We start from the raw sequence: 14,206 nt of genomic DNA on the forward strand, positions 1-14,206 counted from the left end.
TGCAAACAATACGGTCTGGTCAACACAATAGTAGTAGAGGTGGTGGGTGCTTTATAATGTTTTTTTTCTGTAAATGTGAAGAAATGATTGAGACTAAATTAGGGATTCAAACAGAAAATGTGCGACTTGTTCCTCTCAGCATTCACACCTATAGCATCTAACTTCCAAACAGCACATTTTGGTCCAGTGACGACAATAGGCCTCTTTCCAGACAATATGCCATCAAACTAGAGCCATATTTTTCTTCACTTTGCTCTGGTTGCTGGTCCAGTTTTACTTCCTGATGCAGTGATTTGGGGAAAATGTCCTTTCCTTGGATAGGTTTAAATTGTTCATTTCCCATCGTCCCTCCTCACCTTTCAAATAGATAAACTTTTAAGGGTGAAACCAGTGAGTTTGAGGCTACAGAGCAGACATGCAAACACACCTTTAGAAAGAGTAGGTGTGTGGTGGCGGCTTGCTGCTGTCTGTCAGTCCTGTTAAACTGCAGTCAGGCCACTGACACTCTGAGAAACAATAAGCTTTATTCTTGACTGTGACAACTAACACGCACATGCACACACACTAACTGCCTTGGCAAAAGAGCGACGTGGTCATGGGAAAGAGGAGGGAAATGGGGATTTGAGTGTGGCAGAAAGAGAGACAGACGGAGAGTAGATGTGGTTTGTCCCCTGCGCCTTGCATCACAGAGAAGTCCTTTTGGCCTGTCATTCACCGTCAGCTTGTATTAGAAGCCGAGGGAAACCCCTGGGATAGGGAAACTGCAGCAGAGAGACGGGGATGAAAACTGCAGGAATTACAGGGGAGAAGATACAACACACTTAGAGAAAGACAAAGACGGGGAGAAAAGAGATGGGGGAAGGTGGTGGTGGTGGTGGGGATTTTCAGAATAGAGAAGTGTCGCTATATATTTAACTTAATATTCTGTTTTACAGAAATGTTTCTGAGATTTAAAGGTACAAACCTCATAAATGTCCTGTTCTGAGTTTTTTATGTTCTTTGTTTTAGTGTTAACCTTGTTTTTGGATTTCCATGCTCTGCAGGCTTATTTTTACCTCTTGTTTCGTCTTCTATTTGGTCAAATCTCGACCTTCCACATATCTCAGTTAGTTTTGCATCATTCCTTTGCTTCACACCAGGACTGTGTTCAAATTGTTCTGCATCCACAGTTCTAATGTTCACTATGGAGCAAGTCAACCGTTTTGCAGTGCTGTTCAAAATTTTGGTCAAGACTTTGAATTCATTGTGTAGTGCACAACAAACGTGTCACATGGGTACATCAGAAGTAGGATATAGAAGCTGAACACATCAGTCAACATATTGTCCATCATTACTGTTATAACCCGGACCCAGCTGCAGTGGAGCTGACTGGCAGACTACTGCTAGCTACATCTAGCTTCTGCTAGCTACTGCTAACATTCACAGTCGGTTACTGTTGTTTTTTTTCCAGCTGGGGATCTCTGGTGATAAAAGATACTCCTCAAATGTCTCAACCATGGACTACCTAGTCTCTGTTTGGGATGTTATACCTGAGAAAATATTAGTAAAATATGTGTAGGAACCATAGCCTATTTGAATCAGAACTTCTGCATAAACAGAAAGGCTAAGTTGTGATGTAGCATGCAAACACTGGAAAGCCACAGTGGCTTTACAAACAGTCGCTTTGCTTTGACATATTTAGTTGTTTTTTGCAGGTAATATATATTCATTAATCGTATTCTGGGATTATTTTGTAGTTACGGCTGCAGTCGTTTGTGATTTAACTACAATAAAGTTTTATGTTGGTTTATGGAGAAAGATGGTTTGCATCTGTCCACCTGGTGTGTGTTTATGTGACATAATGATGTATATTTGGTACATAATTATAAAGCACCGTTGCATAGAAGAAGTAGTGAGTCCATAAGTTTGGGATTCAGTTACTGCTTGCCTCTCACCTGTGTTGTTAGTTATTGCCTCCCTCTCCATAGATACCGCTGTTCTTTGTAATTTCCTTGCTGTATTGTCTGTTCTGCTGTCATGTTTTGTCGTGTGGATTCATATTTTGGACCACCTGCCTGTGCAGTGCTGTCGGCTCTGTTCTTCAGCCATTAAAATCATCCTTTGTTCTTCACCTGCCTGCCCTCAGACTGTGAGTCTGCATTTACGCCCTCAACTACACACAACTGTGACCAAAACCCATATAAATTTAGGAAGTATAATTAAAGTGTTGTGAAAAACCTGTGTTGGATTATTTGAAATAAAGCCAGCAAGACAGCCATGAGAAACAGCACTTATCAGTGCTTCATATTATCAGTTGGGATCATTTGGTGAATATTCTCCCTCTAGAAATATTTCATCTCCAAATATTCGGCCAAACATGAGGTTTTTCTTTAGACAAGCCTGTCATTTACTTATTTATGTGCATGACAGTGTTAATGGTGGAAGTTCAGTATGTAAAGTCTTCAGAAGAGGTTGGTGCACACAAGCTGCAAAGCTGCAGATACTTTAAGACTCAGAAGTGTGTTTATGAGCCCCAGAAGTGAATTTACATGTAATAATCTATTTATTTGTTTTTCTAAACAATGTGTTGGTAACATCAATATTTTGGACATCAATCTACACAACTGTCATTCACAATTTAAAAAGTAATGAATAATAAGAGTCTTTTCAAACCCTACCTGTCATGTTTGTTTCCCCGCACGTTTCTTTCATGGTGGGCCTCATTTGGCAGACTTTCTGCATTGCTGCACTCTCTATCCCCGTCTTTTGATCTTTTGAAGCTGCCTAGGATTCAAAGATGCCTCCATAAGTTTGGGTTACACTTTTAATCATTTCATGAAGAGAATAAATACACAAAATAAAATCACACATGAGCAACAAGGCCTATCGTATTGATGTCTTCCCGAATTAAATGATAAAATCCACATATTTTGATTAGTTATACTCAAAACTTATACATACATAATATCATCCTTATATTGAAGTCTTTCCAAATTTGACTTGGATAGTAGAATGAGAATCAACAGCTACTCATGAAAAATTATATGCTTTTCTACAAGTCCCCTGCTGTTAGTTCATGTTCTCACCCTCAGGGCCCTGACAACCAAATTGTTGAAGCACAAAAGCTAATAAGTCTCCTATTCAAAAAAGCTCTCAATTCAATTTGACACGAGGGTCAGGTATTTCCCTTTTCAACATTTACCTCAATGAGGTTGTGAGAGTCTTGGATGAGTCTGCAGCGCACATAGCCTCTACTTATCAGACTCAGAATTAAAATGTCTGCTTCTCATGTTGCAGCCTGAGGAAGAGCCAGAACAGCATTTTTTCTTCTGCAGCAGTCTTCCCAGGCATCTTAACTTTAGAGAGTTGGATATTCACAAAATTCACAAGGCACAATGAGAAGAAAATCCATCGAGTCGTGCAGTTTCAAAACTACATGTTTATGGCCAAGAAACACAATGACTGGTTTAAGTAACAATGGTGATTTATTACCCTGAGAGGTAGCAGCATTCGTGTGAGATTCACAAGACCACAATCTCAGAAGAATCTATCATGTCAGGCTCCAAACTATCCATTTTAGACCTCAACTAAAAACTCAAACACAGGTGGGTATCAGCAACGTCAGCTCCCATTCATTTACTGGTTATGTAACGCTTCAAAATCACTTGCAAAGTGTCAAGTTTGTGGATCAGGTATCAGAGATGTGGACTCGAGTTAGATGACCTGGACTTGAGTCATAATTTCAATGACTTCTGACTCGACTTGGACTTTAATATCAATGACTTGTGACTTTCCTCAGCTGGAAAAGGGTGGAATGATCTCTCCGGGTCGGGAATGAGATCCTTCCCCAAGTGGAGGAGTTCAAGTATCTTGGGGTCTTGTTCACGAGTGAGGGAATGGAGTGGGAGATTGCACTGACCCGTTGTTGTGATGAAGGAGCTGAGCCAGAAGGCAAAGCTCTCGATTTACTGGTCAATCTACGTTCCTACCCTCACCTATGGTCACGAGCTGTGGGTAGTGACCGAAAGAACGAGATCGCGAATTCAAGCGGCTGAAATGGGCTTCCTCTGCAGGGTGTCTGGCCTCTCCCTTAGAGATAGGGTGAGAAGCTCAATCATCCGGGAGGGGCTCGGAGTAGAACCGCTGCTCCTCCACATTGAGTGGAGCCAGATGAGGTGACTCGGGCATCTGGTTAGGATGCCCCCTGGACGCCTCCCTGGGGAGGTGTTCCGGGCACGTCCCACTGGGAGGAGACCCCGGGGGAGACCCAGGACACGTTGGAGAGACCATGTCTCTCGGCTGGCCTGGGAACGCCTCGGGGTCCCCCCGGAAGAGCTGGAGGAAGTGGCCGGGGACAGGGACGTCTGGGTTTCTCTGTTAAAGCTGCTGCCCCCGCGACCCGACCCCGGGAGAAGCGGCAGATAATGGATGGATGGATGAACTTGCGACTTCACTTAGATTTAAGACTTTTGACTTGAAAAAACTTGATATTTTACAGCAAACAAAAAGCTTTATGTGTAGTTTTTAAAACTTGATTCAAATCAACTAACTTTAGTCATTTCCAGTCAATTTACACAAACTACCAGAATCCCAGATACAACACAACATACAGTGAAGTCTTAGAGGAGATTTAACGTGACGTTCCTGGGTCCCAGTTGGGAAAAATTGATACCTAAGATTGAGTGCTGATACCTTAATTACCAAGTGGTTAACAAGACGTGAACTGTAGTACGTAAAACATGCAGGTCGAAAATTACTGACGGGGAGGTGACAACGTCCAACTTTACTTGACATTTGAAGCAAAGAACGATAAGTCAAGGCTGTCACGGTGATTAGTGGGTAGTTAACGTTAGCTTAATGGCTAAGTATGTTTTTTAGCTTGCTCGTTTAATAAAGGAGGCTTTTATTTCATATTTCTAATCTTCTGTAGTCATGGGTTATGATTTGTTGTTAAATGCACCCCAGCACTTTTTTATTTTTGATCAAGTTTAAATGCATTTGCTGCTTACTTTGGCTAATAAATACACCTTTTAAGAAGCAGTCATTATTTCTAGTAATTATTTATTTTTATTATTATGCATTTGAATTAGATATTTGGTCAGATAACTTGATAAGGACTCGGAAATTCAAAGTTTAGGACTTGGATCTGACATTGGACTTCCCCGTCTTGACTTTGGACTCGACTTGGGACTCGCATGTCTTGACTCGAGACTTGATTGGAAAGACTTGAGACTTACTTGTGACTTATTCCTACCTCTGTAAGGTATTCGTATATAGAAGTGAAACTGACTTTCTGCAATCTGTAGTGCATTCAATCTAGTTGTTTGGCTGCTGTGGTTTACGGACATTAGTCATCCACAGATCAAAGAGTTAGAGGTTCGATCACCAGTTCTTTTAACTCACATGCTGGAGTGTCCTTCACTTAAAGTAGGAAGAGAGGAAGAGCTTTGTGTTAAGGACTGAATATGGATTGAATTGTGAGGCCCTTTGAGTAGTCAACATGATGAGAGGAGTGTTGTATAAGTGGTCTATTTAGAATTACCATTGTTCTGGAGCAATGATTAAACTTCAGTGAAGCTGTGGGTAATTAATAATAGATTTAACAAACAGTTTAATTTAATAAACCAAATATTGGACCTATAAAAGAAAACATCTTTCTTTTGATGGTTGTAGATTTTAGGCTTCTTCACCAACCAGGATATTCAAAAAGTGAAAGAAACTTTACTTATTTTTGATGCAGAACTCTGCAGTTTCCATTTGTGTGTGATGGAAAGCTCCAAATAATACATGCATGGCAGAAATGGAACAATATCCCAATGATTATATTAATCCAAAAGGCAACATTTAAAATTTATAGTCACTTACGAAAAAGGGACCTTGAATAACTCCATAACTTGGCCTTTCAAAAATACCCATAAGTTCTTCTTACTCGGGCAGAATGTGGCTGAGGAAGAATGTGGCTTTGTTGAAAAATGCATGAACGTCCCTGGAAAAGATGTGGTCTTGAAGGCAGCATATGTTGCTGTAAAATCTCAGTGAACTTTTCTGTATTAATGCTGCCATCACAGAAGTGGAAAAGAGCTTTGCCAAGGGCACTGATACAACCCCAAACCATCACAGAGCCTGGTTGCAGGGACTGGTTGCTGACAGCAGTCTGGATGCTCCTTTTGCTCTTTGCTCCATTTCTTCCAACAAAGATCTGGAATACTGATGGGTCTGACCACAGTGCACGTTTCCACCGTGTGACGGTCCATCCCAGATGCCTCCGAGCCCAGAGAAGTGGACGCCGCCTCAGCGCGAGGTCTAACATCAGGCTTCTTTTCTGCACAGTAAAGTTTGTGAATGGAACTCTGTATTGTAGTGCTTGACAAAGGTTTCCCCACAGTACTCCTTTGACCATGTGGTTCAATCGGCTACTGATTCTTGATGCAGTTCCTGATGCAGCGCCGTCTGAGGGATCAGAGATCACGGGGGTCCATCCTAGGCTTGCTCCGTTGTCCTTTAGACACTGAAATTCCTCCAGATTCCTTGAATAGAGAGCTTCTGGCCATCTTTGCTTCTCAAAAACTCAGCCTTTCATGGATGCTGTTTTTGGACCAAATCATGATTACAATCACTTATTTGAAATAACAGTGCACTCTCATTCCCAACGCATCACTGAAAGCTGGTTGGTCAAGAGCCCTTTGCATCCATTTCCAATGCACAGGCATTCAGACTCATACATTTAGACTCATGCAATGGGCTCCTGATCAGAAAGTATGTCACAAGTCATTTTTAGATGATTACAAGCCCAAATTCCAGGCCTAAAATACAATGAGAGATGTAGCCTATATCAAATAGTTGAGAAACAAGTAATATATTTAGTAAATGCTGTTTGCAGTAAAATAAAAGTGAATTTTTTTTTGTCTGTTTAGCGTTTTTCATAGTTTCCCAACTGGTTGGGCCAATATTTCTTTTAAAGGCAATATCAGAAATCTTCTGTTCATGAGTATCAGCAGTTATTTTTATTTCACTCTTGGCTTCACGTTGTAAATGTCAGTTTCTTGTGCTAATAAAGCCCCTTTGAAGCTGAGAAGATGTCCATAAGATGTCACATATCAAGAAAGAGAACTGAAGAAGGATGGATGGATACAAAGATGGAAGGATAAAAGAGGGGGTTCGGCCATCGAGTGAACAAGAGAGGGAGAGAGAGACTGACAAAAATGGATGGGCGGGGAGGAGGCGGTCGGCGCACCGTGATTGGAAAATATCGGCGACGGGCACGCGCTAATCCCATGATGGGTCTCCGTTACCTGGGGAGGGAGGGGTCTTTAACAGAAAAAAGGGAAAGAGTTGATCCAGGGCGGGCGCATCTTTCGCTCGCGAGCCGCGTCCCTTCCTCCCCGAACCTTTTGTGTTTGAAACTCTCATATCTCACATATCAATAATTCAGGTGCGCGCGAGAGAGCAGACGGAGCTCCCCCCCGCGCGCTATGAGTTCTGCTGCCTCGTCAGTCGTCCAGGGCCCCTCCGCACCTCGCGCGACTATCGCTTATTGTGTTTCCAAGTGACAGAGAAGCTGTTTGACAAGTGAGAAAAGAGGACAAGAACAGGTGAAAACTGCAGACTCGGCTGGAAATACAGAGTGTAAAACAAATTTTCGAAAAAAGGAGGGGAGACGCCTTAAAATAGCCTAAACCGTCTGGTTTCTCTGTATAAAGAGACCTCGCGACGGAGTTTATTGTAGACTTATTACAACTCAAGAAAACGGAGTGGCTTCCAGTTGGAAAACAAACCACTTTTAGATTGAGCAGGGAACACCTGGAGACTCTTCCTACTTTTTGCTAAAGGGGAACAGACCCTCTGTTTGAGGTGTGAAGACGTCCAAGAAGTTCGCCTCCCTGGTCCGGCATGTTGGCGTTTTGCCTGTTAAGTGCCGTGTGGCTCGCGGCGAGCCCGGCCCACGCTCAGAACGAGACTGAACCCATCGTCCTGGAGGGAAAGTGCCTGGTGGTGTGCGACTCCAACCCGACCTCGGACCCGACGGGCACTGCGCTCGGGATCTCCGTGCGCTCGGGCAGCGCAAAGGTGGCGTTCTCCGCAGTCCGCAACACCAACCATGAGCCCTCCGAGATGAGCAACCGGACTATGGTCATCTATTTCGATCGGGTAGGAAAACAAATGTGCATTTAATTGTACTCTAGCAGAGAAATAACGCAAAAATGAAAAAAAGTTTAGCCATAAATTGCCTTGAATCAGTCTACTTTGCCAGGGAAAGATACAGATAAGCACGTGAAGTTTAAGATGTGCTTCATAGCGCAAGCGTCTTCACGAGGAAGAGTGGGTGAGAGTGTAAAATGTATCACATCGTGCTACAGAGGCATCATTGGTTGCTTTTCTGTACGATAACCATCCCCCGAGTGTTTCTGTTGGTAATTTTAAACATTAAAAAGAAAAGACGTCAAAAGCCCAAATTTAGGTGAAATTAAGATGCCACAGTAGCGCAATGCACCTCCTCCACCACTGGATACAACAAAAATTTAAAACATGAGTAGTTCACTTTATATTTGAATTTCTAGAGTGGTTGGAAAATTTATAGCTTGTGAGATAAACCTTTTGAATATTTCAACTTTTTCAGCAGAACAGTTTGGGATATGAAAACTGACATCTTGCCAAATAATTAAGTAATGGCAGGTCGAGAGGGCGAGGTCCTCACTGTCTGCCGTTAAAGGTTAATTCTCCCTCAAAGAGCCGTTCAATTACTGGCCATTGCTCGCCTCCATCCATAAAACCAGACAGTTTGCTGCAGAAAGGCGTAATTGAAAAATTTAATTTGAAAGATTGAAGCTCGCTTTCATTTCTTTCCAAAAGTTTGGAAGTTCTGACAAAGACAAAAAGCCAAGACAAAGGTTGTCCTTCTGCATCTGTGTGGACTGGGATCAGCGAGGCCCTTTGATATGATCCTGTAAAGGAAATATAAATAAGCAGTGGTGAAATTCTTAAAAAAAAATTCTGGACCTGTAGCTTTATGTGTCTATTATGATTAATGATAGACAAAAAATATTTCTGGTTGTCTTGTTTGAAGATGGAGAATATCTCCACTGTTAGTTTGCCTGAATCTGCACCATAATTCATATTTTATGTACTCATATGATCTTACATGGTCACTTGAGCGTAAATCTGTGACGAACAAGCTGGATAGAACAATTTCATCAATGAAATTTATTATTTCTTTGTTTCTTTTCTCTTTCAGGTTCTTGTAAATGTTGGGAGAAATTTTGACGAGGAAAGAAGTAATTTCATCGCGCCGCGCAAAGGGATTTACAGTTTTAACTTCCACGTAGTCAAAGTCTACAACCGCCAAACTATACAGGTAGTGTGTTTGCTTTTTATGTGTGTGTGTGTGTGTGCGCGCATGCAGGCCACACCGAGTGGCCTCTTGCTGTTTTTCTTTAATGAAAGTTGAATATTTGCTGCATTAGCAGTCATTTTGTAGATGTCTGAGATGCTTTTCCCTGGAGACAACGACGAAGGCGGGTGTTAACAGATGAAAGCTAATCATCCACCACCCGCTGGCCCAATCATAATTAATCAATACACGCACAGAGAAAAGAGGCAAATGAAGCGCGTGTAGCCAGCAGGAGGACGATGGAGCTGCCGTGAGTGTGAGAACGGGTCCAGCAGCGTTTCTGTCAGCACCACGGACAGCGACGCTCCCTTCTGATGAGACGAGGCAGCAGGCGGTTGAACAAAGTTGAAGAAAAATTACATCAGAACATAAGGAGACAAGTATTTTAGTTTTCTCTGGCGTGTGAAAGTTACACACAAGTGGAAATTTTTACGCTGAAAAAACATGTTTTTAAATGATTTGTTTCTCATATTCACTCACATGCGCTGCCTGCAGTGTGCTTCATCACAGCTCCTCTTTCATCCTACTAACAACTCCTTTTATGATGCCTTGGATGCAGTCTCCACACTCTTTTGATGTGTCAAGTGATAGGAAGCACTTGAGCAGTCTTAAGCCCATCTTTACCATTTAACATGCACACGATGAGGCAGAACAAGCCACCCGGCGTTAATTACAATGATTCTCTTGCAAATGAAACTGTTGGGTAATTATATTGTGGGCTCCCCAGGGATTTGGCATCATCTTTTGCTACTTATACTTTATTATTGGAGTGTTGAATTAATGAGCATGGCAGCGGTAGCAACAATTACAAGAACTTGAAGGTGATATTTGAAGAGGGAAGGCGATGTTAAGCTTGCCGCGCTGTCCCGGTCATTGTGTGGCAGCACGCAGATAGATGAGGATGGCAAACACTTGACTCATAGCAATGAGCTTATTAATTCTGTCATACCATGCAGAAGACACAGGTGATAATGCCTGTCGAAATTAATTAACATTAGCGCTGTTAAATGTGTGAGAAAGTTGTGCAATAAAGATGACAATATGCAAATTATTACAAGAAATACTGTTTTAGATAAGCGCTTTACTCATTGACTTTACCGCAACCTTATGGCTGGAGAGCATCACCACCTCAGTATCAATCATCATTGTAAAGCAATATTAAATGTCTTTGTTCTACCATGTTTCGACACAAAACAGGCAGGTGTATGGTGTCCTCTCTCCTCCGAGCTCCGATTCTGTGTGCTGCTCACCCTCAACCTGTTCCACTCATCTTCCCGTTCATCCTCCCATCCATCCTGCGCATCTGCTGTGTTGAGAACTCCCACTGTTTGATTGCCTTAGAGGCAGCTACTGAGGTGCATGCAGGAGATGAGAGACAGCAGGTAAAGGAGAGGAGTCGAAGTGGGGGCAATAAGAAGGCCATGGGGAGGAGAAGAAGTGGTCGGTAAATGAAGCGCTGAAAAGGTGGGAGGACAAAAGAAAGTAAGATAATGGGTGGAAGAAAAAAGAGGAGAAAAGAACAAATAATTGGACTGGATTGGAAGAGAAAGAGAAGGTTCAGACAGGGTCAAACGAGACATCGGAAGAAAGGCAGATATCACCAGAAACAATTGATTAGCAGATGCTGGATAAATGTACGAATAGATGGATGAACAGTTTGTTTGATCCCTCATCAGCCCTTTCCTGTGCAGGGAGGATTCTATATGTGAGAGGTGAGCAAAGCAATTAAAGGTATTCTGAATGAAATATGATAGAATATTATCTGATCTAAAAATGACCCAGTCACTCTCATTTTTATTTTTTATACTATTTTTATTTTGTACGTCTGATTCTGCTCCGGAACAGGCATTGAATTAAAACAAATAAATCCCATCTCATGGACTGAGAACATGTTGTACCTGCTGCATGGAGCACAGAGCTCACAGATCACAAAGACGACCACACAAGCTGCTGGTAGGACATAAGTACTCCGAAGAGTGAGCCGCTCTTAGGTTAGAGTGGTCCCTTTTTAATCACAGGTTCCTTTTTTTTGCTTTATTAAAAAACCCATAAAGCTGGAAAATAATTGAAACATCAGGCAGAGGTTGATGTGCTTCCTGCACACTGCTCACTATCAGCAACAAAGCTCTGACCACCAGTCTTTTATCATCACCCTGATACTGCAAAGCATAAGTGGTCTCAATAATATTTCTGATATTACCTTTGGATAGAAATGTCAGAAAACACAACTGAAAGCTACATATTTTTCCAGAAAATGGAGCAACAAATGCTCAGTAGTGATGGCTTCACAGAGTAAAATAGTGATATTTTGCAGCAGTATTGTTAGTGTGAGTGTTCATAAAGGCCTCTGTAGCTCTGAAAGTTACACAAAAAGCACATTTAAAAGTGCCTCGTGCTGTGTATTATAGGCAGTTCTGTCACTATGATTTTTTAATTTCGACCTAGAGGTGCTGCTTCGAGCTGCCGATAACAAGAGCTTTTAGCTTTTATGCGATTCCCTTTAGGTTATAAAAAAATATTTTACATTTTGACTCTTCTGTGATGTCCCATATAAAGCTATTCATTCTACATTTTAGTTGACTGTCGCTTTAACTCACAGCCTTAAGGTGATGCACTCCTGGTGCTTGACAAGCAAGCTGCATTTTTAAAAGAGAAACAGTAAACTGAGAAATGAGGAAACAGAAGTCGACGGTAACTGTAAACTATAGGAAGACAACTAGAAGTCATACCAGCAGTGATCAGTGTAATTTCTAGGTGAGTTTTTAGTGATTATCAGTTTTAAAACCATAGTTCAATAAGTTTTTTTTTCTGCTTTCTGGGCTCAATGAGCTGATAAAACAAAATTAAATGCTTGACTTTCATTAGTGTGAGGGAAAACTATACGTTTTATGGCTCTTCTGCGATGATCCATGAATAGTTTCCATATTATCTAAAGCTTGTCTTGTTTATTGGTTATTATTTCCTAATCTTGTTCGATTTTTATGACAATGACATGCCATTTCAATGCTGTTCCTGAAATAATCCAGTGCAGGGTGGAGGATACCTGAGAGAACTAGTTTAATGACGAGAAAGAAGTGATTGACTAGTAGCACCATGAAATGTTAACCGAGAGATTAAACACCTCTCAATGTTAGCTGTGATTGTTTATTCTGAGAAATCTTGTTTTTCTGGGTTTGACGTGGTTTACTGTGCAAAGCAGAATACACCCACAAATCTGGCATCCCTTAATATATTACAGCACTATTGATTTATTGATGTCAATGAGAAATATTAACTTTTATTTCTTTCTTTGTAATTGTCTTATTGGTTTAAGAGCAGACAAACAGTGTATCTTAACCAGAATTCAGTTGGTAATTGCGACACAGACCAGCATTTTTGTTTTATTCATCACTGTTTTGACTTACTGTGAAACAACAGATCTGATTGAAATGATTTTCATTTAATGTGATTTTTTAATTTAACCTTTATTTAACCAGGAAAAGTCTCGTTGAGATTTTTATGAAGTTGAATGGTGGTTAAAAAAAAAAAACCCTGGCGTATTTCAACATACACAGCAATGCAGCTAACCAACTACTGGATAACTGGCTGGAAAAACCTACGCCTGCGTGGCGAAAATGCATGGACGTCCCTGGAAAAGATGTGGTCTTCTGTGCCATCACAGAAGTGGAAATGAGCTTTGCCAAGGGCACTGATACAACCCCATACCATCACAGAGCCTGGCTGCAGGGACTGGTTGCTGACAGCAGTCTGGATGCTCCTTTTGTTCTTTGGTCTGGAGCGTCCATGTCTTCCAACAAACATCTGGAATATTGATCGGTCTGACCACAACACACGTTTCCACCGTGTGATAGTCCATCCCAGATGTCTCTAAGATGCCTCGTATCCTCCCTTGTCCTTTGCACACTAAAGCTCCTCCAGGTTCCTTGAATGGTTTGATATTCTGCACAGTAGAGGGAAAAATATGCAAATCCCTTTCAATCTTTTTTGAGGAACATTGTTTTTAAACACTTCAAGACTCAGCCTTTTTTTTGGATGCTGCTTTTGGACCAAATCATGATTACAAACACCCATTGACATCATCTGTTTTTATTCATTTTTTTACCCCATTACTTGCCCCATTTTCTTTTTATTTACATTTTCCCCCACTTTGCAGTCCTTGTGGTTTTATTATAGTGAAAACTGTGTGCCAGAAATATGAGGATGCTTCCGTATACAGAAAATGTGCTCCAGCAATGTGTTTTAGTGAAGTGAGTGACCAGGTGTGTAGCACCACAGAGACGTGTGAATGGGAATAAGCAGCATGAACTGAGTTATGACAAAGAAAACAGAGCAGTGCTCTGCTCCTGTTTCAGACAGTGTTCATCATCGACAGTGGAGTGTGGAAAATCAGCAGCAAGTCATAGCTGCATAAATGAATATATTAACTATGACTCTGTTCTCCTTTTTATGAAAGTGACTGGAGAAAAAAACACAAAGCCAGTATATTCCTGGAACTGTCTGGTCTCACACATGAGCAATGTGTTTCAAGGGTATCGAAGTGGGGTTGTTGACAGGGCTTAAATATCTCAATAATTACTGGAGGAAGGTGAAAGCAGACCTAGAACCCACTGACCCTGGTTATCTCTTGCGCACCAGCAGGTCAGAGTATCCTCCTCAGTGTTGTGAATTATCTCTCATTCCTATTTCAGGTTTACTGATCGATATTATTCCAGAACTCTGTAGTATTTGGATAATGTAGGGATGGGTTCACATGTATTCTAGCTGTAATTATGTAACGACTGTGGGCCCAAAGTTCAGACTGATCTTTGAGTTGGTTTTAAATGTGTAGATCCATCTTTT

General features: G+C 41.4%; 1 protein-coding gene across 1 annotated transcript in view; it reads left to right on the plus strand.

Moving 5' to 3' along the window:
* Nucleotides 1–7,354: 7,354 nt before the first annotated feature.
* The window catches only part of cbln1 (cerebellin 1 precursor), a 28,513-nt gene continuing 21,661 nt past the window's right edge, over nt 7,355–14,206 (plus strand). Inside the window, exons 1-2 of the mRNA XM_072386655.1 lie at nt 7,355–8,127; nt 9,212–9,331. Coding sequence (XP_072242756.1) covers nt 7,870–8,127; nt 9,212–9,331 — 378 coding nt within the window. The 5' untranslated portion in view covers nt 7,355–7,869. The remainder of the gene's footprint in view (nt 8,128–9,211; nt 9,332–14,206) is intronic.

This window comes from Leuresthes tenuis, unplaced genomic scaffold, assembly GCF_036924035.1.
Source record: "Leuresthes tenuis unplaced genomic scaffold, fLeuTen1.0.hap1 SCAF_5, whole genome shotgun sequence".
Taxonomy (NCBI): Eukaryota; Metazoa; Chordata; class Actinopteri; order Atheriniformes; family Atherinopsidae; genus Leuresthes; species Leuresthes tenuis.